Here is a 26,519-nt window from a genome sequence, read left to right on the forward strand (position 1 = left end):
TAAGTGCCTCCAAAACCTCTGCATGATTATAGCCCTAACTCCTGGAACTTAGCAGGTAGTCAGTAAGTGTTTGTGAATGAATGAATAATGTATATGAGGTTCACAAGTTTCGCTGAAAGCTGCCACACCTCCCCATGTGGTCAAGTTCAGACCAGGGAGATCTCTACCATATAAGCCATCAATGTGTCCATACAAGCAGAATTAACTGTCTGCCCTTCTCGCCTACATAGAAGAGAACAAATTTTAAATGACTTTTCATACACAACTATAAAAAAATTGCATGCCAATTGAAGAAAATCTTGAAATACAGAAGCTATATAAATAAAAGTCACTCCAAATTCCAACAGTAGATGCTGCTTTCCCAATCATTGTTTTTAAAGCCATTTATATACACACACAATTTTCATAGCTGTAATCATGTATAGTTTTGTAGTCTGGTCTTTCACTTTTTATTATATCCCTTAAAATCATTTAAAAAAGATGTTTGTCAGTGACCTCATGCTTTCCTTTATATTGAGGGGCCATAATTTATTATTGGACAGTTAGGGTCTATCATTTTTTGCTATTATAGATAATGTTGTGATGAGTATCTTTCTATATAAATCTTTGTGAGCATGACTTTCAGTGTGCCATCTGTTCCTTGGAGTCCCTTGATTGGTGACACACACCTCTGTTAACTGATATTTGACACTTGGAACTGAAACCATGCAGCTAGAACTTGTCAAGAAGACAAATGGGGTAGCAGTGGCCTGTCTTATGTTCATAAAATGGACTGGATACAACTATAATTTTGCAGGCTATTTGTTTGGTTAGAAGCTCAATGCCTCATTGATTCCACACATGATGTCCAAAAGAATGAAGGTGACCTTGGAGAGAGCCAGCCATTTAGAATCCAATTAATCAAGCTTCGGGGTAGTTTTGTACCCAACACTGACCAGAAATATCATGATCTGTCAGATTCTTGTTACTCAGAATTAGATTTTAGGAAGCTAAATCTGTGGTTTAGGCATAGCTTATAGGTGCTCTTTTGGAAATAACAGAGGAGCTCAATCTTTAAAACTATGAAATGTGGATTGTAGGAGTTGAAGGCTTTGGTAGAAAGAGAAAAAAGGGTAACATATTCTAAAATTTAGTGGGCTTTATTGAAGACTGCTCAAAAGAAGAAACCTTTAATTAAGCTTGATTGTCAGATAAACAGAGGACTGGAATTTTAAAATCATAGTCTTACAATTATTTTTGTGTCTTTGCTTCCAGGACATCAGAAATATATAACATGTCATCATAAAGTTCTTTAAGCTGGTGTCTCAATTTGTCAGTATATTGCAGAACCATCAACAATTCAAATCCATATTTAAAAAAGAGCTGAATTGATTTCCAGTTACTTAAGCTACAAATATGAAGACTTAGTATTCATCTCTAATAGCCAAAGAGATAAAGCTTTTACCTTTGATCTGGAATTTATTTAATCTTCTAGGACAGAATTGGAGATTGGAGGGCCAAATTCTAGGTATTTAATGTTTCAGTTTTGTTCTCTGTTTCATGTTAATTTTATCACTAGCTCTTAACACTTACTGTACTAAATTGCTATCTTAATATTAATATCAAAGTGTAAAAATTTTGATAAATTTTTACAATTTGTAAATTTTTTTACATATTTTTACAAATTTTGTACAATTTTTTACAATTTTGTACAATTTTTGTACAATTTTGTATAATTCTGTACAATTTTTACAAATTTTACAGCTGGTAAACGGTATGCAAATCAGCCTAATGCAGACTTTAATGGATTAGTGTACTCAAAAAATTCTTTGAAACAAAGGTAGCTGAAGTGATAAAAAGACCAACTAATCAAGAGCCTCATTACAGAATTTTCTGGGGTTTAAATACCCTCTAGAGGTTTCCATTGGTTACTTGGTGTATGCCCTATGGAAATAAAGAGGATAAAGTAAAGTTACAAAGTCATTTACTCCATGTACACCCTAGGTAAATGGAGAGGCTATTTCCTGTCATAGCTGAAGTGTTTCTATTTGATTTAGTTCTAGGAAGTCAGTGTAAATCATCAATCGGCCTTGTGTTCCTTACCTCCAGACCCTACTCTCCTGCCTCATTTAATGTAGGCCTAGTCTAACAAGATTAGCATCCTTATAAGACAATGGAAATTTGGGCAGATATTGACAGAAGGAAAACAACAAAGATGGACACGTGGTGATGAACGCAGAAACTGCAGTGATGAATCCAAAAGCCAAGGAATGCCAAAAATTGCTGGCAAACACCAGAAGCTGAAAGAGGCAAGGAAAGATTATCATCTACAGGTTTCAGAGGAACCATGTCCCTGCCAACATCTTTGTTTCAGATTTCTAGCCACCAGACTTGTGAGACAAAAAGTTTCTATTTGTATGACTTTGTTATGGCAGCTCCAGCTTTGTATGACTTTGTTATGGCAGCTCCAGCTTTGTATGACTTTGTTATGGCAGCTCCAGCTTTCACTAGCTTTCACTAGTCTGCCAAATTCCATTCTCCTTAGCCCTGGCACAGATCAGACAGATTTCTGGTCAGTTTCTGTTTTTTGAAAGTTGCTCCAGTTTAAGTCTCCAATCTCATATCTGATTTTCATTTCATCTCCTTCTTCCCTCCAGTGCCAGTGCTGGCCTTTCCTCTTCTCTGTGCTCCACAGGAGCCACCAGGTTTTCATGATTTCCCTGTGCCATGGGATGCAGATGGAGAAAAGGGCTGTATCCATCTTCTCCCTAGTCAGGCTGCAACTATGAGAGAGGCGCAAGGTGCTAATCCTCAGAAACCCTGCCAGTAGCAGCTATAAAATTCCACAGCCTCCAGCAAGCTAGGGCAGCACCATATATCCGTATTGTAGGCAACCCCACTGTAACTGTCCAATGAGTTCATTTTGCCCACTGCTCAGAGAGAGCTGATTTATCAAGACAGGGGGACTGCAATAGAGAAGGAGCTTAATTCACACAGACCAGCTGAATGAAAGACCTGAGTTTTATTATTACTCAAATCAGTCTCTCTAAAAATTCAAAGGCTAGGATTTTTCAAAGATAGTTTGGGGGAAAAGGGAGGAAGGCTAGGCAATGGGTACTTGCTGCTGATTGGTTGGGAGTGCAATTATAGGAGTGTGGGAAATGGTCCCCTTATTCACTGAGTCACTTCTGAATGGGGCCACAGAAGCAGTTGGTGGATCCAGGTGGAGCCATTGGTCATCAGATGCAAAAAACCCAAAAAGACATCTAAAAAGGCCAATCTTAGGTGCTACAATAGTGATGTTATTTGCAGGAGTAATTTGGGGAAGTTGTGCATCTTGTGCATCTGGAATAATGTGTGGGTAATCATGTATGTCTACACCTTAGCAGAATTCAGGTTCCTCTCATCCTCCTAGTGTGGTGGTCTGTCATTAGCTTTATAAATGTGGTTGAGTTTTGGGGAGAGGCTATTATCATTTAAACTATAAATTAATGTCTCCCAAAGTGAGCTTGGCCCAAGTCCAGGATGATTAAGAGTAGTTTGAAGGCTAAACGCAAGATGGGGGTTTGTTAAATCAGATCTCTCTCACAGACATAATGTTCTCACTGTTATAATTTTAGCAAAGGTGGTTTCATCACACCCTCAACCTAGTTGTCTTGGGGCTTTGGTTGCCTGGCTTCAGTGGACATTTTCAGCATCCTCCTCCTCCTCCTCACCAAAGGGAGAGAATGGACTTAGGAGAAGAAGAGGACACCCGCTGTGAACTCCGCATTCCTGTGGCTGCAGATTCACATGACTCCCTTCGGCCTGGAAAGGTGTAGGGCTGGCATGAGAGCTGGGTTGAACAGAGCCAGTTCAATCCTGGGGAAAGTTTATTGATTTGTTAGTGGCTCTCCTTAGGATGTGGGAGTATTTAATGCCTCTTTGCTCTCAGCTGATGTCTCGGGTGTGCTGAAGGCTTATGATGCTTACAGGAGTGGCCTGCACTCCTCAGAGTGAGAAGGGAGTGCGGTGGTATGACTGGAAAATAGTTGGGTTACTGACTCCTGCGAAAGGAAAAGGTCATGTTCAACCTCTGTTACACCAGGAAAATGATTTTTTTGTTCATAGGTGTTTTCATTCCCCACTCTTCTCCTTTAATATTTGATATATGTGAGATTTTTGCGGACGTCCTATGATCAATGAGATGAAGGAGGAGCTGCATGTATAAGGTCTGGGGATGGGGTTGGCAGGTAGCTGTGGCTCACAGCCTCCTTCCAAGAGGTGAGGATCCCAGTGAGTTTTGCTGGAAAGGAATCTGCTTTCACTCATCTCCCTGGAGATTGGCTATGGTTTTTGAGATCAATTACTTAATCAGAGTTAGCTGTGTGATGACTCCATCTCTCTCTCTCTCTCTAAATTAGGTATGCTCAAAATGTGGTGTCCTGATGATCATAAGCACTACCACCTGGAATGCTGTTAGAAACACACGTTCTCAGGCCCCACCCCAGAACTACTGAGTTAGAAACTGGGGTGGTTCCAGGCATCTATCTGAACACACACACCCTCTAGGTGATTCTAATGCACTCTAATATTTGAGAACTGCTGCTCCAAAGATGCCTCTCTTCTCCAATCCAAATTGACACCCTCGCCTCTCTAATAAACTGGTTTCTGCTTTGTATGGCCTAATGAAAAGATATGACTTACCTTAAACATTATTCCTTCAAAATTCTCTGACAATTTTCCATCCATCACACACTTCAGCCTAAAACTTTATGATGCACTTTAGTTGAGGCAAAGGGAATCTCTTTTCTACTTTCTGAGAGAATAGAACTCCAGAAGTTTATCCTTAACAACTTTATACAAGATAATTTCCACTGGAGTTCAATCATCCTTACAGTGATGTTTATTGTTATGGAATATTTCCTTGCATAAGTTGATAATTAAGGATGGGACTCACCCTTCCATGTTGTATTTTCTCCAAAACAATTATCACCATCAAACATGCTACATATTTTACCTGTTTATTTCATTTTTTGTGTGTCTACCCCTGAATGAATGTATGCTTCATGAAGGCAAAGGCTTTTGTCTGTTTTATTATCTGCCGAGTTCTCAGGACTTTGGTCAGTACTTGACATCCTGTATGCACACTCAGAAATTATTTGTTGAATGAAGACATGAAAGTTGGGCTTCAAGAATGTGTTTTAGAGGCTCTGGAGATTTCTGTTTATTAACTCATTGAAGAAAATTATGGGTTTTATTCTTATTTCTAATTGTGAGAGCGCTTAATGTCACGGGCTACATAAGGGTCTCAGAAGTCACATTATTTTTGTGCAATGTGAACAGGAGAATTTACCAGACTGCTGTAGAAGTTGGTACCTAGCGGTATGCTACAGGGCATCATGAGCTGGAACTGAGTAACACATGCCCAAACAGGAGAGTCAAGGGAGAATAATGATCTCAAACTAACACAAAATGATTTTTGTCAGTAACTTTGAGCATGCCAGTCTGCTGTTTGTACAAGAATTCTCATTTGTAGGAGCGGGTTCTTCTGGATGGTAAATCTGTTAATTGTGCTGGGCCTAGCAGTAATTGTGCTAGGCCAAACACTTTCCAGGATGCAGTATTTCCACCTTCCTGTTTGCACATCTTATAGCTCCCACTTCACAGATGTTCAGTGTTTTCTCACTTGTTGATGATCCCATCTTGACACAGTAGAGTTGGTTTCCACCCTTGAAGCACTGTGGGGGCAATAGGCAGACACATTTGGAAGTGGAGGCTGTAATGAGAGAGAGAGAGACAGTGTGACTCACCACAGTACATTAGGGTTTGGTTTCATCTAAATCATCCCCAGGGTGGCGAGCTCCTTGATGGTGTTAAGTTTGGTCCAAAGCTTTCTCTAATGAATGAGAAAGCCAAAAAATAAAAATTGAAAACAAAACAAAACAAAAACAACAAAACAACCCATCAAAGGCAATGACCCCAAAGACCCAACTGTGATTGAATAGAGAGATCTGTATATAAGAGACTAGAGGGCACTAGTAAGCCAATAAGCTTAAAGAGTTGGCCTATTTCGGGCAGTTCCCCCTGTCTCACTGTCCACATCCAATGAAGATTTGTGCTGTCTCTGGCACCTCCCTCTCACTCACTGCCTACATTCAATCAGGCACTAGTCCTATCAATCCATTTCTCCAATGTCTTCAGCCTGTCCTTTTATTTTACTTTCATTTTTAACGTTGGCATTTCCTAAGTACCTTTATAGTTATCATTTGTAGATCATGTACTGTGAAGCCACACAATACGCCAAGCACTTTATATGCTTTATTTTTTCTAACCCTTACAACAAATGTATGAACTAGGCTATCATAATAATTCTACAGAAGAGGAAACTGAGCTCAAGGAATTTAAACCCTTTGCCTATGGCCACACAATTTAGTAAATGGTAGAAGCAGGATTTAAATAATACATGACTCACAGGCCTGAGCTTTTTAACATAACTCTGTATCACATTTGTTTCTTTCTTTCTAGAAGATTATTAGGTTATACCTGGGGATCTGTATTTTTAATAGGCAGTTAAATTGGGTGATTCTCTTATGAGGCCTGCTTTTGGAATCACCAAAGCACTTCATAATTCATTTAAGTCTTATGTTCATGAAATAGGTTTAAAACAATCATTTAGGGATAAAGTTACCAAAGCTGAGTATATTAAATTAATTTTGAGCAAAGGTTTATAGGCTTATATATTCTACATGTATGTTTTAGTCAAAGGTCAAGGTCCTCCACAGTTTGGCCTCAACTTCCATTTTCAACATTGTCTTTTTTACTTTCTGCATTTCAAGTAGATTAACTGTCTGTTTCCCCAACAAGATCCCAAAGGTATTCCAGTTTTTGTCCTTTCTCCCATGTCATCTGCCTCTTTTGCCAGACTGATGTGCTCTTTCCTACTTCTCCCCACACGTCCAGTTTCTACAAGTCTTGCCTCCTCAATGAAGCATTTCATAGCAACATAACCATATTCTGATCTTTTGATCTTTTCTTTTCTTTTTTTGAGACAGTCTTACTCTGTCTCCCAGGCTGGGGTGCAATGGCACAATCAAGGCTCACTGCACCCTCCTAGGCTCAAGAGATCCTCCCACCTTAGCCGCCCGAGTAGCTGGGACTACAGATGCACCCAACCATGCTCAGCTAATCTATTACTCTTTGTAGAGCCAGGATCTCATAATGTTGCTCAGGCTAGTCTCAAACGCCTAAGCTCAACTGATCCTCCTGCCTTGGTGTCCCAAAGTGCTGGGATTATAGGCGTGGACCACAGTGTCTGACCAGATTTTCTCTTTTTGCTTTTTCTTAACTTTTATTTTAGTTTCAGGGATACATGTGTTAAGTTCGTTATATAGGTAAATTGCATGCCATAAGGACTTGGTGTACAGATTATTTCATCACCCAGAATAAGCATAGTGACTGATGGGTAGTTTTTAAATCCTCTCCCTCCTTCCACTATCCACCCTCAAGTCGGGCCTGGTATCTGTTGTTTCTTTGTGTCCATATGTTCTCGTTGTTTAGCTCCTGCTTATAAGTAAGAACATGTGGTATTTGGTTTTCTGTTCTTGTATTAGTTTGCTTAGGATAATGGCTTCTAGCTCCATCCATGTTGCTGCAAAGGACATGATCCCATTGTTTTTATGGCTGCATAGTATTCCATGATATACTTGTACCACATTTTCTTTATCCAGTTTACTGTTGATGAGTATTTAGGTTGAGTCTATGCCTTTGCTAATGTAAATGGTACTACAGTACAATACATGTGTATGTGTCTCTATGATAGAATGATTTATATCCCTTTGGGTATGTACCCAGTAATGGGATTGCTGGGTCAAATGGTAATTATGTTTTAAGTCCTTCAAGGAATTCTGTTTTAAGTTCTTTGAGGAATCGCCACACTGCTTTCCACGATGGTTTGAGCTAAACCGTATCTTTTATTTGGCTAAATTTTAGTGGTGTGAACTTGTCAGTACCATAGGTGACATTTTTGTGTACATTCTTAGTAGTCAGCTTTCATATGTCTTTTCCCCAAGACAATGAGAAGTGCTTTTTTGGAGAGCAGTGTGGCTCCTCCGTCCGATCAGTTCTTAACAAGGCACTCAGTTCATTCTTCTGGATCAACCGATTTGAAATTCTGAATTGTGGGTGCAGGTATAAGTGTACAAAAAAGAAATTTACTTAATGGATCTGAAATAATTCATGTTGCCAAAATACCTGAGTCAGCGTGAGTATTAGCAATGAGGTCATGAATGAATAGCTTATTTTAGGCGACATCAATTCTTTCCCAGGTGTCTCAACTGATGGGAAAGAATAGAGAAAGGAAGTAGGGAGATACTCATATGCACCACATGCCGGGGCATCTTGCCCTTGGTGGGAAACATTTTATGAAAAAGCATGCATTTCCTTACTATGCTCTCTGTCAACCAGCTAGAGAAGATACTTGTTCATTGTTGGAAAGAATGTTCTTGTCCACTGTTGGAAGGGATGGAGTTTGGTGAAAGACAGCGGACTGTTCCACCTCTGGTTAGGACATCCGTTCCTTAGGTTTTTAAAAGAGCCATGGTCACTACTCTTTTAGTATGGATATAACTTAAATGTTCTTTGCCTAATTATTTTCAGACTACCAGCACCTAAAGACCCCACCACCTCCACTAATTGATCCTTCAATACTCAGTTCTCACGCTTGTGTGCTTAAGAAACCCTTCCAGACCAGAAGATATTTCTCTCTTAAAGCTCTTATCGCATCCTGACTTGCACTAAAGTGATTCATGTAATTATTGTCTAATGTTACTCCTCCAAAAATTTAAGGGGTAAAAAGGGTGCCTCATCTTAAAACCATCATCATGCCTTGAACAGTGACTTATACATTGGCTGCTAAATGGATGTTGACTGAATAAATTTCCCCTTCCTGTTGGTTGGTGGTTGATATTTCTGAAATTCAAATAATATACTTAATATCTATAAAATAGGCTTCTGGGGGATTTCATTCATGTTGTAACTTTTGAAAGGTGACCTTCATATTACTTTGAAGTTCCTTTTTAAAGTTTTTTAAAATTTCATTTTAGATAGAGAAGGAAAAGAGTAGCTAAGAGCACAATGTAACCAAGAACACAGTTTAATCAAAGTGACATGCAATTGAACTGAAAATTACTAAGATTTCAACTTCCCATGAGTGGCCTGAGTATAAAGTACATTTTTAGCTTTCTCTGTCTTCATAAATGCTATCATTTGTATGTTGATAATTTTCTATAGTGCTAATCCAAACAGAACCCTCTGTGACGTTTACTTTTGCTCACCAGTTAAAGAAAGCTAGCAGAGACAGATCATATCTTTAGAGGAAAAAAATGCTTTGAGTTTCCTGATTACGTGCAGAACCAAAAAATGTTTTAAATTGCCTAAATAAATCTTCTATTAAGAAATGTTCATGTGTTAGTTTGACTACCCAAAGCATTCTGTTAATTTCACAGTTTTTAGTACTTTTTTTTTTTTTTTTTAACAAACTTAGACTACTCAAGTATGTGATGATTTAGATATGTGTATAGCAAAGGGGTAATAGTAAAGACAGGTATTTTGATAAAATTATCAACTGTTATTTTTCACTCAGGCAGATTTGAAAAAAATAATTTGTGGGAAGATAGCAAAAAAAAAAAAAATATTTCCAATAGAAGAGCTCTCTGAAGACTGCTTCTCTACGACAAATAAGGAAGAATGGAAGGTAACACTAAATATAGCCCCAAATGCCCGACCTATCTATTACAGTATAGTCAGGGATTAGTTCTTACCTGCCCTGCTGACCAAATTTTATTTTCTCTATGTATTTTTGACAATAATGTTCTTACACTACATTTCTCAGATAAAAAGTTTATATTTAAAATAAAAATGATATTGTATATACTTTCAGCTCTTTTCTATCACAAATTATTGTCTGCAAGAGATGTCAGTTGAGTAATGGTGTTGATCAAGCACCAAAAAAATGAATAGTAGAGTTTTTGTTTAAAAATTATTTAATAGTGATTAGAATTAGTATCAGGCCCCGGTTTTCTGTATGTTATATGGAATTGCCTTGTTTAGGCATGGCATGAAGGTTGAAAACCCCAGATACTGACTTCCTGAGTTGTCACCATCAGATGCCAGCTATGTCCACCCTCTGTCATGTTTCAATCCTGTGGCCTGTCAAGGGAGCTGAAGCTTGATAATCAGCTTGAAGTGGATCAGGAAAGACATGGTTTTAAGTAATACGACCTCTCCCCTTTCCAGGACTGAGCTGAAGAACACTGGGCCACAAAGTCAAAAAAGAGTCAAGGGGAACAATATGGTTTTTGTCTTTCTTTTTACAAAAGTAAGATGGTTTCAGCAAAGATTCCTTTGCATACTTTATGCCCCAATTTAAGATAATTTTTTTTGGAACATGTCCCACAAAGGAAGTATCTCTAACTGCTTGGGTTCTGTTGTAATCTCCAATCCATCTTTTGAAAAAGATATAAAGCTTAGTTGGACTATTTCAGGGTCAAACTTCATCTTGGAGCAAATGTACTGCTGTGAAGTCCCTGCCTCGAAACAACTCACAAATGTAATGTCTATGGTCAGTAAATTTAGGGAAAATGGAAATAGAATGCTACTCCTTAAGTATTAAATTGGCAGAGACACAAAGGAGTGATAACTCCAAGGTTTGGTGAGAGTGTGGGAGAGCAGTCTTTATTATATGTTCTAGAGTGAAATATAATATGGCAAAAACATTTCTGGATAGGGAGCCAATATATTATATTTAACAATAATATTTACCTAGAAATATCCCTTTATAAGCTATATCTGAACGACATAATCTTAAATCAAAGATTGATTTGTGATAGACTTAGGTATGATGGCACTATTTATGATAGCAAAATACAGGAGAAAGTTTAAATGGCTAACAAGAGACTGGCTAAGTAAATCATAGAATACCCATATAGACTTTTGCAGACATTGAGAATTATGTGGCCGAATAATATATGTTGACATGAAAACAGTTCCATGACACAGAAAGTGAAAAACAGCAATATATAGAAAACATGTAGAGTATGATCCAATTTTATATTTTTAAAATTTGTATTATATGCAGGGCCACTCCTGAGATGTTTGAGACCCAGGGGCAAATTTTTTATGGGGTACTTATCTATAAACAAGTAGAGTCACCCCAAATTAGAGTGTTAGCATCATACTGGCTTTCTAATTTCAAGCGATCTTGAGCAAGAATGCCCTGCTAGCTAGCAGGAGCAATTTGTTCACCAAGCTGTTTTCTGAGAATGAGAATCTAGCTCTGGGCCAGAGATGACTCCACAGGCATGAGCCCCAGAGCTCTTTGGGGCATCTGGCTGACCCCATGCATGGTGGGGAGGAGAAGCAGTAGAGAGTTGGAAAGTATAACAGTGCTTGCGTTCGTGTGGGATGTTGTCTGGGCTCAGGGTGTCCTGCTTGAAAAGTATTGTCAGCCTTGGGTTGACCCAGGCACTGAAAGAAGACTTAAAGAAATTTCAGGAAGATGCTTTGGCAATACAAAATCCAGTCCTATCTGGACAGCACTGTTGGCCTCAGACAGTCCCAAACACCAGAAGGAAACTTAGACAATTCTGGTGAAGGCCCTCCAAAGCTGGGACTGGGAGGGATGCCCGAAACATGAGATCAGGACAGGTGCTCTTCCCACTAGGGCCTAAGGGTGGTACTGATTACACATATGCATAGAGAAAAGATTGGCAAGATAAACACCCACGTTACTACTGTAGTTATTTCTACTTGTGGGTGATTGTAATTTTCCTTTCTGCTTAAATCATGATTTTTTTTTATAATGAAAAGGAAATATTTTTGATTAAGGATAGGCTATTTTTAAGGAAGATGATGTTTAAGCTGAGATGAGGGTTAAGTGACAGCATTTAGTGTGGTCACCAGTGGAACTGACCTGAACATTTTTCCCAGTCGTAGCAGGTGTCATAGCCACAGGATTCTTTCTTTGTACTGTTGGATGAAAGTCTTGTCCTTTCAAGACCCCATTCTAACTGGCGGCCATCTTGGCAGGAACCAATATGTAGAAAATGGAGTCGCTGATTATTTAAACATTTCTCAGCCAAAAACTTACAAGCAGGTGAAGTAAAGTAATCGTTGGAGTCTGTGTCAAACACACAGAGATCTTCTGAATAATGGCTGCCCAAGAGAAGAAAGCAAGCATTTCCATATGAAGATCAGAAAAAACAGGGGCACGTAGCCAATGTAGTGTGTTCACTCACCAACCAGTTTTCTTGTGCCTGTTTTCCCCACCCCACTCCAAGCCCTGGGCTTAAGTGAGAGGAAAAAGAAGGTGTTGATATAACTGAGTTTAAAGTTTTTACATGTGCAGAAGTTAAGTCTTTATAACCAAAATGAGACTGTTTTAATAAACAATCTCATTTTAAACAGGGAACTGGGCTGAGAGATAATTAATAAACTGGCTACCCAATGGCGAAGGAGGAATTCAGCAGAGCACAGGAATATCAGTTATGTGGAAATTTCATTTATTTCATGTCTGTGCTTCAAGAAGCTCAGCTCTTCCATCAAATTTCTTACCCTAGACTGGTTTTCGCAATTTCCAGACAGTCTGTAGGGTATCTCTTACCTACAGTCTTCTTCTGGAGACATACAAATGCATTCAGATCCTGATTGTTTCTGTCCCAGCTGACAATGGCCTTTTAATTTTGTTAGACTATCTGAAACAAAGGAAAAACGGAGAAAAAAACAGTGCACAGCATGGATTCTAAGTGACAAGCTTGAATTCAGAGAAGAGGCAGTGGTAAAGGATTCATATTTATCTCTTGGAGTTAGAGCATTTATTTTGTCCTCTCTAAATACATTGTCATTAAATATTCCATCTGAAAGGTCCTTTCCAGTGCACATGAGGTGTCATTTTCCAACCTAAAATTGCTATTATGTTCAGATAACTAAAGAAAATGGAACTGTTGACACTTTTGTTCATTTATTTTTCAAATATTTATTGCGTATGCATGATATTCCCAACACTATGTAAGGCTCTGGAGGGAGTAGATTGAGCATAAACTGACCCAGATCCTGGGCTCACCAAGCTAATAGTCTTGTGGGTGCAGGCAGACATTAATCAAATGAGCACACTAATATACATACAGAATTGTTGCCTTTCTTAGTGCTATTAAAGAGAAGCATATAATAAAAATATTGATGTAGCTAGAAAGATTAGAAAAGGTAAAATGAAGAAAGAAAAGTGAGGCTGTTCAATGCAGAGGAAACATAAGGTATGGAAATGTTCAAATGGGAGGCAGTGGCTGGGCATGGTGGCTCATGCCTGTAATCCCAGCACTATGGGAGGCTGAGGCGGGCAGATCACAAGGTCAGGAGTTCGAGTCCAGCCTGGTCAATATGGTGAAACCTCATGTGTACTAAAAATACGAAAATTAGCGGGGCGTGGTGGCATGCACCCGTAGTCCCAGCTACTCAGGAGGCTGAGGCAAAAGAATCACTTGAACCTGGGAGGCAGATGTTGCAGTGAGCTGAGATGGTGCCACTGCACCACAGCCTGGGCAACAGAGTGAGACTCCGTCTCAAAAAAAAAAAAAAAAAGGGAGGCAGCTTGTGAGTTTCCTGGAACTGAAAGAATCCAGTGTGGTTGAAGTGCTGAAAAACAAGAGCATGGAACAAGATGTGGCCAGAGAGGTAGGTGTGTGGTAGGTTGTGTAGGGGCCTAATAGGGTCTTTGAAGAGTTTTTGTCTTCATTTTATAAATAGTAGACAGTCTCTGATGGGTTTTAAGCACAGAGTGTTGTGACAAAATCAGTCCTGGATTTTGAAAAAAAGAAATTAATTCTGGCTTCTATGCAGAGAATGGATTTGAAGAGGCATGGTGGTCAATAGGGCTCCAGGGAGCTAATCTATTAAGTTATTGTTGTAGTTCAGGTGAAAGAGGATGATAATTTGGATCAAGGTTCCAGAGGTAGAAATGGAGAAAAGTGGATAAACTTGAGACACAGCTAGCAGGTAAAATACGTGATATTACCTATTGTGGGTAAGTTATGAGAGCTGCCAATTATATGATTCTTAGGTTTCTGATTTGCATAAGAGAATATACATTGGCGCCTTACCTGAAATAGAAAATATTAGAAAATGCTTAGTTTTAGGAAGGAAAGGTGATGAATTAAGAGTTCCCCTCTGTAGATGTTGAATTTACGGTATCTTTAAGACATCCAAACAATGTAGATATATATGAATTTAGATATTCATGTCTAAATCTCAGTGGCGAAGTATGTGCTAAAGATTTAAATCTGTTATTAGTCTATGGGGGAATCACTAAAGCTATGCATGTGGGTGGGATTCTTCAGTAGGAGAGTACAGATCCAAAACTTGGGAAACAAACAGTGATTAATGTCCAAGCACTGGCAGGAGCCTGCCAAAAATAGAGGGCAACAGCCAGAAATTCGGAGCTAAACAAGAATATGAAGCCAAGGAAAGAACATATGTGCAGAAGGTCAACATTGCTGAAGGTTGCTGAGAGATCAAAGAAGATAAGGAAAAAAAAAGTCCATCAGATTTAGCAATAGGGATGTGAATGGCTTGAAAGTCAGATTTTCTTACAAGAATCAATGGAGAAATGCAGCTCCTAAATGTAGGTATTAATCCCTGCATGACATTCTAGGCACTAGGACATGATGATGGGAAAAAAAAGAAAGGAAGGATGGAAGAAAGGTGGAGGAGAGGAGAGTAAAGGAAAGGAAAAAAGAAAGAGAAAACAGATATTAATCAAATAATTATAATAATGGATTTATAATTAAGGGCTGAGACAAGTATTCTGAAGAAAGGGAACATAGTTTCAGGAGACCACATACCATAAAGACTCCAACTGGGAAGGGTAAGGAAGGATTCGTAAGGAAATTACGCTTGAACCAAGATGAGGAACTGAATAGCATGTCGGTGAGGGAGGGGGATGAAAATAGAGGGGGTGACACTGGGGGTGTATTTAGGAAAGAGGGAACCTTGCTTTCTTTGCTCATGTTGAGGCCCACCTAGAGAACGTGGACCTGGAGCCAAACTCCTGAGTCCATTGAATGAAACAAAATTTTTTGATCCGGATCTGACTATTCAGGCATCCCCAGAACCAAAAGGACCTCGTGAGCAAGGTAACTGTCAGGGCAGAACTGGAGGCTTAGCTCACTCTTCCTCCTCTTAGCTTATCAAGTAGAAGGTTTGATAAGGAAAGGTGGCTCATGTTAGAAACAAAAATAAAGGTATAAAAAATTCCTAGATTTTCTTATTCACAGTTGTTTTCATTTCCTTCTATTACCCCCATGCTATCTGGTGAAACTTGGCCCAGAACTCTCATGAACTTGGAGACTATCCTTCCGATAAGGCTTTAGCTACTATGGTTTACATTGTGGTGATATTGTTTACTTATGCCTCTTTGCCCTTTGTAATTCTACATTTAGGCCAGGGAGGAGCAGCAAGGTATACACTGTTTCCAAAAAGAATCAATCAGTTTTCAAGTGGCACAGAGCCTTGCTCTTTCACTACAGGTTTGAAATTGTCAATGATCTTATGCAAGGAATCTGCTCTTCCAATCAGCCTCAGGTTGAAGCAGTGCTGAGACTCAGCTGCCCACACCTCCCAGCACAGGAGCAGCAATACTGCACAGTCTGTAAAGTGCTGAGGGCAAGAGGATCCTCTGAAGAGCTACTTGAGGAGTCCAGGTCTGGGAGGAAGGAAAAAAGTAACCGTGTAGCATCTCACATCTTTATGAAGCAGAATTTTTCACATTGAAAGAATTAATAATGTTTCCCTGCCTGAAAGTGTTTTTACCTCACAGTGTCGGTTTTATTTATGATTCTCTTTCTCTTTCTGTGACTCCCGCATTGGTCTTTCTGTCAATATTATTGGAGAGAAAGTATATGAAATAGGCTATGTGTTTCCTTTATCTAGCGGTGGAACATTTCCTATTTCTCAGTTTGAATAACAATTTTAATGGAACATTTCCTATTTCTCAGTTTGGATTATAATTTTAATTTCTAATCTAAGGGGATGTGTGTGCACATGCATGCATCCGCTCTGATGAGGATACTGCCTACGGTGTCCAAAAGATCTTAACTTTCTGAAGTCTATGGCTTCCACATACATTCATTTCACTGACACTTATGTTCCTTTTAATTTATGATACCTGAAGTTCTCACTAATTTCCATGAGATCTTTTTACTGATAATTTTATTTAAGGTTATTCAAAAGGTTAACTTTTTCCCTTTCTTTCACACATCATAAAAGCCCAGAAGAGAATAAAGGAGGCAGGATGGCAAAGAGCTTAGGGAATTAGCAGAGCCATTGCATAGTTCCTGTTTGACCCACACTGTCTAAACTTGTGTTTTATTTAGCCTCTCAGTGCTTAAGACATAGAATGGCTGTAGAGGCTATACTACCAATCTCAGGGTGCACCACCTTATCAGACCCCAGGACACTGAGCTGCTACACACCTTTTTCACAGGTGAGTGAGTTTGAAATGGGTGGTGTCCAGGAATCCCCCTGGCATGTGTATCTCGATGGCCCAGCAACAACGAAGCCTTTGGGGCAAGTTAGCTCAATGGATTCACCAATTCTATACAATCTCTGAAATGGTGTAATTGTCAGAATTTCCTGCACAACTGGCTTGATGCACTCTGTCCCTGCAAGAGAGCAACATTTCATATGTGTTTAGTGGAGCAGAATAAACAACAAATTTAGGCAAATTTTATGCAACCAAAGAGGTGATTTTGATGAGATTTACTGCATTTGTTCTACTGTGGTGCCTCCTTTTGATCAGAAAACCTGGGGGATAAGAATCCCGGGCTTTCCCTCAGACCTTTCATTGAAAAATTCCCTTTAGTTTCATTATCTGAAGTTCCCTTGCTAAAGAACTGGCTCCAGACACATCCAACTTTTATGAAATCATTGGGCCCTTTTCCTTTCAAGAACACTTTCTTTTCTCTTATCCCTAGTGGATTTCTCCAAATGCAGGTTACCACACTGTGAGTGATGCAGAGTCGTGGGCATTCTAATTGACACTGGTCTCAACTCTGCTTCATGGTGCCCCAAAATAAGTCTTTGGAGTCCCATTCAAGCCTTATTTGAGTCTCGGTTTTTACTTTACTCTAGTACAGATATGTGCAGAGCCTAAAGCTTATTCGCTCTTTCTCAGCAAAGAATGTGAACATGCGCCAAGGAGTAGTGTCTTGGTGAAAACTGCATCTTACACAAAATCCCGTCTTACACAAATTCCCATTTCTGATACATAAAGAGTGTAAATATCATCTTCTTGAGACTCAGCAATTTGCGTCAATTTGAACATTGGGCAAGGCAGATGTCTGTGGTTAGATACAGCTTGCCGACTTCCTGGATTTCTTTCGAAGTGCATACTTCGCAGTCCTGTGCGTGTGACAGTAATATGTAGGAGCAGGAACACTGAAATACGGAGATATCTGGAAATCCAGTTTTAGCAAATGAGCCCTCCTATTTATTTTCTGCTTCACAAAATCTTTCACCAGAGTTACTAAAAATGAGTAAAAAGTATTGATCTAAGGATGTGATTTTACTGTTTTTATATTGGGCACATTCATTCTGTAAAGTTGTCAAGCAAAATTGTTTGCCCAGTTCTCACGTTGGCATTCCACATCTCCTTGTCTCCAGGTCCCGTCTGGTAAGCATCTGAAGTACTGGTATCCAACAGTTTCAAAGCCAGTAAGGCATGAAATTTCAACATCTTCTCCAACCGAGTATAGTTTCTTTTCATTCTTAATTAAAGCAGAAACCAGAAATTATTAATGCTACAAAAACACTCTCTAACTCTTTGGGCTCACACTGAGCCTTTCTATCCTTCACTTCTGGATCTACTCAGTCACCGAGTCCTCTCAATTTAACAAACCTTCACGTTATGCACATGTACCCTAGAACTTAAAGTATAATAATAATAATAATAATAATAATAATAATAATAATAATAATAAAAAGTTCTCTCCTTCCCGTTGCCATCATTGTTTTTCTTCATAGTATTTATTGTTTCTTACTAGGGGAACTTTTTAACTGGTCATTCTTCTAATCTGTCTCCCTGAGTTGATTAGGGCTTTGTTCATTTGTTTTTTTAACTTGAAAACTTGCTCCCCTGCCAAGAATGGTGGCTCATGACTATAATCCCAACACTTGGAGAGGCTGAGGCAGGTGGATCACCGGAGTCTAGGAGTTTGAGACCAGCTCGGGCAACATGGCAAAACCCTGTCTCCATAAAAATACAAAAAAAAGTGGCCAGAAGTGGTGGCATGTGCCTGTGGTCCCAGCTACTTGGGAGGCTGAACTGGGAGGACTGCTTGAGCCCAGAAGGTTGAGGCTGTGGTGAGCCATGATTGTTCCACTGTACTTCAGCATGGGCGACACAGTGAAACCCTGTCTCAAAACCAAAACCAAAAAACAAACAGACAAACCCCCCGCCAAAAAAAAAAGAAACCAAAAATCTTTATATATGGGATGTCCTTCTATTGCTAGAATAGAAAACCATATGCTCACCATGTAGTGACTATAAACTGAATAAATAATATATCTTATGTATAAAGCAAACATATGCAGTTGCTATTGTGACTGAGTGCAGATCATTTAAAATTGTTACTCAATTCCTAGCAACCCACTGGTCATTATATATTTTCCCAATTAATGGATTGTACAACTATTATCATGTTGCCGGGGGCGGTTTGGGGGGGTTGTTCACTACAATTTTCAAGGTAAACTGAGTCTTATACTTCTTAGATCAGAATATTTATTTTAACTTACTTTACCCCCCTCACCTCCTGCCATTTCCTCCCATAAAACCTATGCTCTAGCAAAGCAAAACCCTGCCATTCTTTCAACATAAAATTCTTTTTCATGCCTCCATGTCTCCACGTGGCTGTTCCTTGTATCCTCAATACCTTCTCTCTTCCCCTCAAGACCAAGCTCAACTAGACCACCCTTTGCAAAAACCTTCGATTTCCCTGGTTTCATGAGGTACAACATCCTTTCAGTTCTGAGAGAAACTCATGCAAGGCTCTATTTTTATAGTGTTTATCACGTTTATCAGCCCCAGCCCTGACCCTTTAGTGTCAACTCCACAACCAGATCTCTGTCTCATAAATCTTTACACGGGCCTGAATTCTTGGCTGAAAGAATACAAAACGTTATCCTTCTTAAGGAGCTAGTAATGCAATACAATTTTCCTTTACTGAGAGGGGAAAGAGTACCAAGAATTGACTAAGCAGTTGTTCTCTGATAATTGAAGTTGGGAACTTGAGGGCGGTGAACACTTTATTGTCAGCTTATGTTGTTACTTGGTCATATGATTAAACTTGTCTCCTAGAAGATTCTTAATTTTCTGGATACAAAACTCCCATTCTACTGTTGGTTATTACTGATATGGCTTTGTTTCCAAGGGAAATGGACTAATGATTTGGATGTTTTATTCAAAGGCTGCACAGTTTTTTTTTGCATTTCTTCTAAAATAAATTATTGTCTTAAACTTTTGTTTGTATTTCTTGTTTTTTTTTTTATGAATCTGTAACATATAAGTGTATGTTGCAATAATCAAAGTTAGGGAAGTACATTTGGTAGACTGACTAAGCAAAAAACCTTGCCAAAAGTCCCTGTCACTTTCATACAGAGGTTGGACTCGTCTGTTACTCATTAAATAAATATACTTGTGTGCAATAACATCATTGCTCTAACTTGGAATTAGGCATATCTACCTCTATTTGAATCTATGCAAGGGGCATTTTGCCACTAGAAATTCCAGAAGATGCTTATTAGGAAAAAATAAAGTTTTATTACATTTGAGTAAAAACTATTGCCAGATAGAGACCAGGCCTTTAGTAAAGAGCAAAATAAAATAAGAAATGAATTTATCCATGAAAATGGGAATATATAATCTAACCTTATAAAATGAGTTAGAAGAATAATGCATCACTGTTGAAAGCCTTTGTGTGTTTTTGAAATGAGAATGTCAATAATTTTAATGGTTTTTGTATGCAACTGGAATAAATAGATTAAGTTATTTTGGTATCTGGATCTGCCAATATGTGATTTTAAGGATAATGTTCTAGGGCAGGGGCCAGCAAGCTTTTTCTATAAGTGGCCTAGATAGTCATATGTAGGCCATGTGACGTCTGCTGAAATTACTCACCTCTGCCGTTATTGTATGAAAGTAGCCATAGACAATATGTAAACATATGAATATGGTTGTGTTTCAATAAAAATAAAACTTTATTTTTTTAAGTGGCAGGTCAAATTTGGCCTTTGGGCCATAGACTGGTGGCTCTTGTTCAAAAGAATTGGTTCCCAAAGTGTGGCTCCTAAACCATCAGCATCTGTATTACCTAGGAATGTATTAGCTATGGACATTTCTGTGCCCTTCCCAAAACCTTCTGGATCAGAAACTCAAGGAGTGAGACCCAGTGATCTGTGTTTTAACAGGTCTTTTGGTGCATTGTTGAGTTTGAGAAACTTTTTTCTAGAGTAAAGACTAATTAAAATTACCTCCCTCTGAAATATTTCCTCCCCTTAAACTTTAATGTATGGTCCTTATGCATGGGCAGAAAAATAAGTGAATATGGAAGATACATTAACTCAGACTATACTCCATGAATAAAACTATTTGCTGACCTTAGAGAATTGAGTGTTATTGATCTTTTATCATAAGTGTGATACAGTTGGGAAAAGATTAATGTAATGATATTACTAAGTATAAGAAAGGTAAAATGAAATAGGGAGCACGCCTTCTGTGATCAATTTTAAATATCATGTATCACCTGAACTATTTATGTCTAAGGCCATAGATCTGTTTGACCAAAAAGTATTCAGCTTTTAAAAAAGTAATAGAAACATGTTGTGGCTTAGTAAAAAAAGTTGAAACTTAAAGGTACGTGAAAATGGTTTTGACTGCGTAAGAACTCTACAGATTTCTAACCTAATAAAACAATACAGAATAAACACCTCCTGTGATTATAGCCAGTCTAGTGTGTTTCTCTAAACATTCCTTAGGTAAAGGTATCAGTTTGCTCAGACTCTGAAATAGCCAGATCTTACTTGCAAATTCTCACAAGTCATATAGTCCTATATTATATTGAAGTTCTATTATCTTTCCAAGAAACCCAAGCAATCTGCTATCCTTTAGTTTAACAACTGGCTATGAAGGCATCTCTAGGAAATTCAAGATGGAAGAGTGGCAAAGTGTTTCTAAATATTATTTTGTACTTTTAAAGTCAACAGGAGATTATTCGAATAGGAAAACAGTAACTCTAATTAAAAGACAATCTATACTTTTTGAGGTTATTAAAACTATAAATCAAAAATGAGGGTTAGGATGCTGACCCGGATAAATCCATTTTCTGGAGGAACTGGCTGAGGACACCCAGAATCTGCTTCTATCTCAGGAAGATCGACCTCTTTCATTTCTTCATCATCACTGATACATGGTTGTCCACTAAAAGGGAAACATAAATATGCGTGTATGTATGTATGTACACACATTTACATGTGTGTATATGCTTTGTGTATACATATGTACACATTACATACATATATGTATTAAATAGAAAACATTACACACAGAAAAAGGCACAGCAGCAGACCCAATGGCTCATTAATATTCTGTGTTGGCATAGGTAAAGTTCTAATTATTTCTTTACTTAGCAGTAGACTAATAACCATTTGAACTCTCAATGTTATTGAGAGTTAGGGCAAAATGACCCATTCTTTTCCCTTACCCACTCTTACTTGTTTTCCATGATTGAAAATGTGCAATCTTCCTCTTGTCGCTTCTCCCCCTCACAGCGTTTCCCTCCTCTTTCGGGGGCAGGATTATTGCATTCTCGGGTTCTCGATCTCTTATAAGTAGCATCACAGGTACTCCAGGAAGACCAACAACCCCAGTGTCCATCTACTGCATCTGGAACAAAGGAAGACTCACCCCCATGGATCATGGTGCAGCTGAATTTCGGTTTTGAAGCGAGGCCAACCTGGTTTCCTCACTTTTTAGCTGAGTAACTTCCTTTGTGGAATATGATAGAGTTCTTCTGAGGATTAAAAGAAATTACCTGTGGAAGGGGCCTGGTACATTGCCTGATTTCCTTTTAGACTTTGTTCCCATAAACTTAAATAAAATGGCAACAAGTGGCAACCATTATGAATTATTTTCAACTGTTAAGAAACCTCTTTATTCTTTGCTTTGGAGACCTTTTAAAAATGTGCACTCATATATGTATAAACATGAACAACTTCTTAATAGGATGCATATTAAATTATATTTTTAAAGGTAGTAGAATACATTCTTACTCCCACGCCTTACCTTGTTTCTAAGGAGGATTTGAGGTAACTGTGAACATTACTTAGTCCTGTATGAAAACTTTTGTTGTAGCTTAATTTATCTTTTATTACAAAGTCATCCTCCTTCTATATTACAATACATAAGAGGCTTATAATATCAGTATCATATATTTTATTTGATGTTATGTTTGATTTTTTATGTTATGAGCATTGTGCATGTACTCTTGATATACAAATACTTATATAATATATTCATATTCCTTAGATAGATACTGGTGTTATCCTCATTTTATGGATGAACAGATTGAGGCATAGGAAAACTAGGTAACTTTCCCAAGGTCACATAGTTGGTAGGTTACAGTTGAGATTCACACTTTTTGCAGGTTTATCTTCTCTCTGAGCCTGTACAAGGTGGAGGCTGCTGATAGAAGTTTTGTTTCTTTTTAATTGACCAATTTAGAATACTCTTTGGAGGGGAAAACCTATCTACCTCACAATAGATTCCTGATACTTACTGGATTTATAATCTGGAGATCGTCTCTCACAGTTCTCACCGTAGGTGCCGCTCTGACACACACACAGACATTCAGTGCCGGAGAGGGTGGGTCGGCCATTATTAGGGCATGGAGCACACTGGCAAGGATTGAACTTGGCTGCATACTCTTGGAAAGCTTTCCTGAGATTGTTCCGTTTTGTCACTGCACAGGGGATGTTTCTTACCAAGTCCACGATGGGGGCAAGCTAGGAGCAAATGGGAGAGAGGAAGTCCAGTCACATCCACTTTGGTAATAGGTTGCCATTACTGCCCAGTTCTCATGAGATGAGAGGGAAAGCCTGAAAATTCTACACTTCAAATGGATTATTGCAGAATATAGTATTGCCACCTGTTGAACCAGTAGGCAAAAGCCTTCTACCTGTGGACCGGTGTGATGTATATGGCACTTACCTTCCCTGCAATTTTACTGTGAAGGAAGTCACATGGGAGGTGTTGCTTACTTGGTTGTATGTCATGTTATTTATTAAGTATTCTATGCATGCATCAAAGCACTGAGATAGGTGACCAAGAGTTAGGCAACTCTTTACTGCTCTGCTGAAACCTCATTAAATTTGACTTAAGCAACAAAAAATCTAGAGAGGATAAGAGAAGCTTTCCATGTTCTTTTTTTTCCAGGGACAGTTTTGGCTTTTGTTGGAGTTAGATGAGAAAATATGGAGTGGGAGAAAATGAAGAAATAAACTTGCCAGTAGGATGAATGGAAGAATTACAGTAACAAATAATGGGCTAATGATAAATCAGGGCTCATTTTTATTAACATCGTAAAACCTCAAAGAAATGACCGTCTAGTGCAACATGACTTGCAAGTACCCGGAAGGGCAGTTGGGTCTCATTTTTCTCCCATAAGTTGTAGAGCTCAATACATCTTCATGCTGCATGCAAAAGATTCTATTTTCATAATGATTGAACTCTTTTATCTTCATTTAAACGAAATGAACATAATAGCTTCTTTGGAGGCCTTTTAAACATGTGGATATGTTTGGGGGAAAAACAGGTTCTAAATGGCATATGGCTGATTCCATAAATAATAAATATCACCTTTTAATGCAATTACAACAAATACAAAACTGGTAAATTCAATCAATAGTTATAGAAACAGGAAGTAAAATGGATCTAAAATCTCATTTATCTCACAGAGCTACAAATGAAAACCTAGGAGTGTTCATCAAATAAGGAGTTGCAAGAAGAACACAGAAACCAGATTTATTGTATACATGGAAAAATAAGTACTACTCAAGGCAAGTTTGAGCATTTTTATTCACTAAGTTCCATTTCCTGGTGTTTCATGCATGCTAGGAATTCTAAATACCGTACTGTTAATAGCAAAAGCAATAGACATGCAATTTAACATTTAACAAAAGGTACGTTGTGCATGAATACTAAAGAAAGGCATTTCTTTTATTGTCTGAGAAGAAAATGGAAAACAAATTGTGTGATGTGCAATTTGGGCCGCTAGAGAACTACTTTAGATCTCTTACCTGGAATAATTTTTACTCTTACCTCAAAGTCAATCACAGCAGGATTTTCCTTCACTGATTCTAACCAGTCAGAAAATGTCTTCTCCTCCAGACCAGAGCTCCCTTTCTCCCATGCCAAAGCTGCTGCATATTCACTCCTTCCACCTCGAATCAGGGATATGGATTTCTCTGCTCCCTGCAAAAATGAACCTGCAAGGTGTTCCAATAAAAATGCCCATTTAATTTTAGTTTTTTTAAAAAAAACAGCCTATTTGTACAGAAGGGAGAAGTAGATGGTACAGTATGTAGCTCCATTAAGTAAGCTAAGTGAAAAAGGAAGAGAGCACTCCTCCTCCCTGTAGGGAGTTTAATAATAGAAATAATAATAACAGTACTAACAGCTACCATTTATTAAGCATCTGGTAGATGCCAGGCACTTTACACACATCTTATATAATTCTCATGACAACCCTGAGAAGTAGTTATTATTATAAACATTGAAGCCAAAAGTAACTTGTCCTGGAACACATGGTTACTAAGAGACAGGACTAGGATGCAGTTACAGCCCAGTCCTTGACTACTCTGCCCCTTACTCTTTAATGTCGACCCCCCTGCTTCTGACTTATGTTTTTTTGTTTTCTTTTTTTTGTTGTTGTTGTTTTTTGAGACGGAGTCTCGCTCTGTTGCCCAGGCTGGAGTGCAGTGGCCGGATCTCAGCTCACTGCAAGCTCCGCCTCCCGGGTTTACGCCATTTTCCTGCTTCAGCCTTCCGAGGAGCTGGGACTACAGGCGCCCCCCACCTCGCCCAGCTAGTTTTTTTGCATTTTTTTTTAAAACACGGGGTTTCACCGTGTTAGCCAGGATGGTCTCGATCTCCTGACCTCGTGATCCACCCGTCTCAGACTCCCAAAGTGCTGAGATTACAGGTTTGAGCCACCGCGCCCGGCCCTGACTTATGTTACATACGTTTTGTGTGCCCAGAATAAAATAAGTCACATGACTTCTGATAGCCAATCAATTGACTGTCACAGTGAAACTTCCAATTACAGGAAAAAATGATAGAATGATTTTATATTTAAAGACAGAGGTGAAAGCACAACTAACACAGAAAAAAAAATTAACCATCAGGTTAAGAGTTGGCACAATGTTTCTTTAGACACAATGACATTTACTATTAAAGTATATAGCACAATTCTTTTATACAAATTTCCATAACGATTTCCCCTAACCAAATGGTAACTTTAATAAACAGGGATAGAGACCGACTAATAGGGAATTGCAGTAAGAAATAGTAGCAAATAAAAAGAAAACTAGTGATATGAGTGATAGTTAGTGGCATTAATTTGGTGTCTATCAGTAAGAATTAGCTATGCCCCCACTATTCAGAAATTCTATAGTAAGATAGTCTAGAATGATTAGAAAATGATGAAATTGTCTTCCTATGAAGAACGTAGTATGGCTGCTTTTAAAGTGAAGTGCATAACAAAACACAGGTATAAGGAGTAACAAAACAAAGGTATACAATGAAAATTTTAGAAGTTTTCGTACTTATTTTTCATATAAAAGTAGAAGCGAAATTAGAGTTTGCCAATATATCATGTACAGACTGACAGTGGCTTTGTCATGTTATTTCATATTTAGATTGATACCATATATTTCATAAACGGATTGACACTGGTAATGGTTATCTGTGAGGGCAATGGGATCCTGAAGAAAGAGTAAGTCTGTTTACTGTTCCATTGGTTTACTCTTACAAGTGAACAAGTGCCTTAAAAAGATTCCAGAAAGAAAATGCAGATTGAAGATAATGCCAATAATGCAAACAAAAGAAAAAAAAAGCTAGTAAAAGACAGAATGAATATTTCTACTTACACAATCTTCTCAGAAGCCGCATCATAAGATGAACACCAAAGCTGACCAAAAGCATGTCAAAAATTTCAAGAAACTTTTGTAATATATGTATTTATCAATGAACTTTTTTTACTTCTTTCTCACTCTCTCTCTCTCCCTCCCTCCCTCTTTCTTTCTTTCCTTCCTTCTTTCTTTTCTTTCTTCCCTTTCTTCTCTTTCTTCTCTTTCCTCTCTTTCTCTCTCTTTTTCTCTCTCCCTTTTTCTTTCCTTTCTTTCCCTTCCTTCCTTCCTTCCTTCCTTCCTTCCTTCCTTCCTTCCTTCCTTCCTTCCTT

The 26,519-nt window shown here is 38.4% G+C and overlaps 1 protein-coding gene across 2 annotated transcripts in view; it reads right to left on the reverse strand.

The window, feature by feature from the left end:
* Positions 1-4,966: 4,966 nt before the first annotated feature.
* Positions 4,967-26,519, reverse strand: part of C6 (complement C6) — a 116,067-nt gene continuing 94,514 nt past the window's right edge. Inside the window, exons 10-18 of one of the 2 annotated variants that reach the window (XM_023216569.1) lie at positions 24,380-24,546; positions 22,839-23,064; positions 21,775-21,946; positions 21,370-21,481; positions 17,642-17,774; positions 16,482-16,670; positions 12,620-12,710; positions 11,930-12,171; positions 4,967-5,737 (exon numbers count right to left, since the gene is read on the reverse strand). In XM_023216569.1, coding sequence (XP_023072337.1) covers positions 5,556-5,737; positions 11,930-12,171; positions 12,620-12,710; positions 16,482-16,670; positions 17,642-17,774; positions 21,370-21,481; positions 21,775-21,946; positions 22,839-23,064; positions 24,380-24,546 — 1,514 coding nt within the window. In that variant the 3' untranslated portion in view covers positions 4,967-5,555. The remainder of the gene's footprint in view (positions 5,738-11,929; positions 12,172-12,619; positions 12,711-16,481; positions 16,671-17,641; positions 17,775-21,369; positions 21,482-21,774; positions 21,947-22,838; positions 23,065-24,379; positions 24,547-26,519) is intronic. The other variant, XM_023216570.1, reaches the window with a different exon arrangement.

The sequence above is a fragment of the Piliocolobus tephrosceles genome, chromosome 4 (genome assembly GCF_002776525.5).
Source record: "Piliocolobus tephrosceles isolate RC106 chromosome 4, ASM277652v3, whole genome shotgun sequence".
Taxonomy (NCBI): domain Eukaryota; kingdom Metazoa; phylum Chordata; class Mammalia; order Primates; family Cercopithecidae; genus Piliocolobus; species Piliocolobus tephrosceles.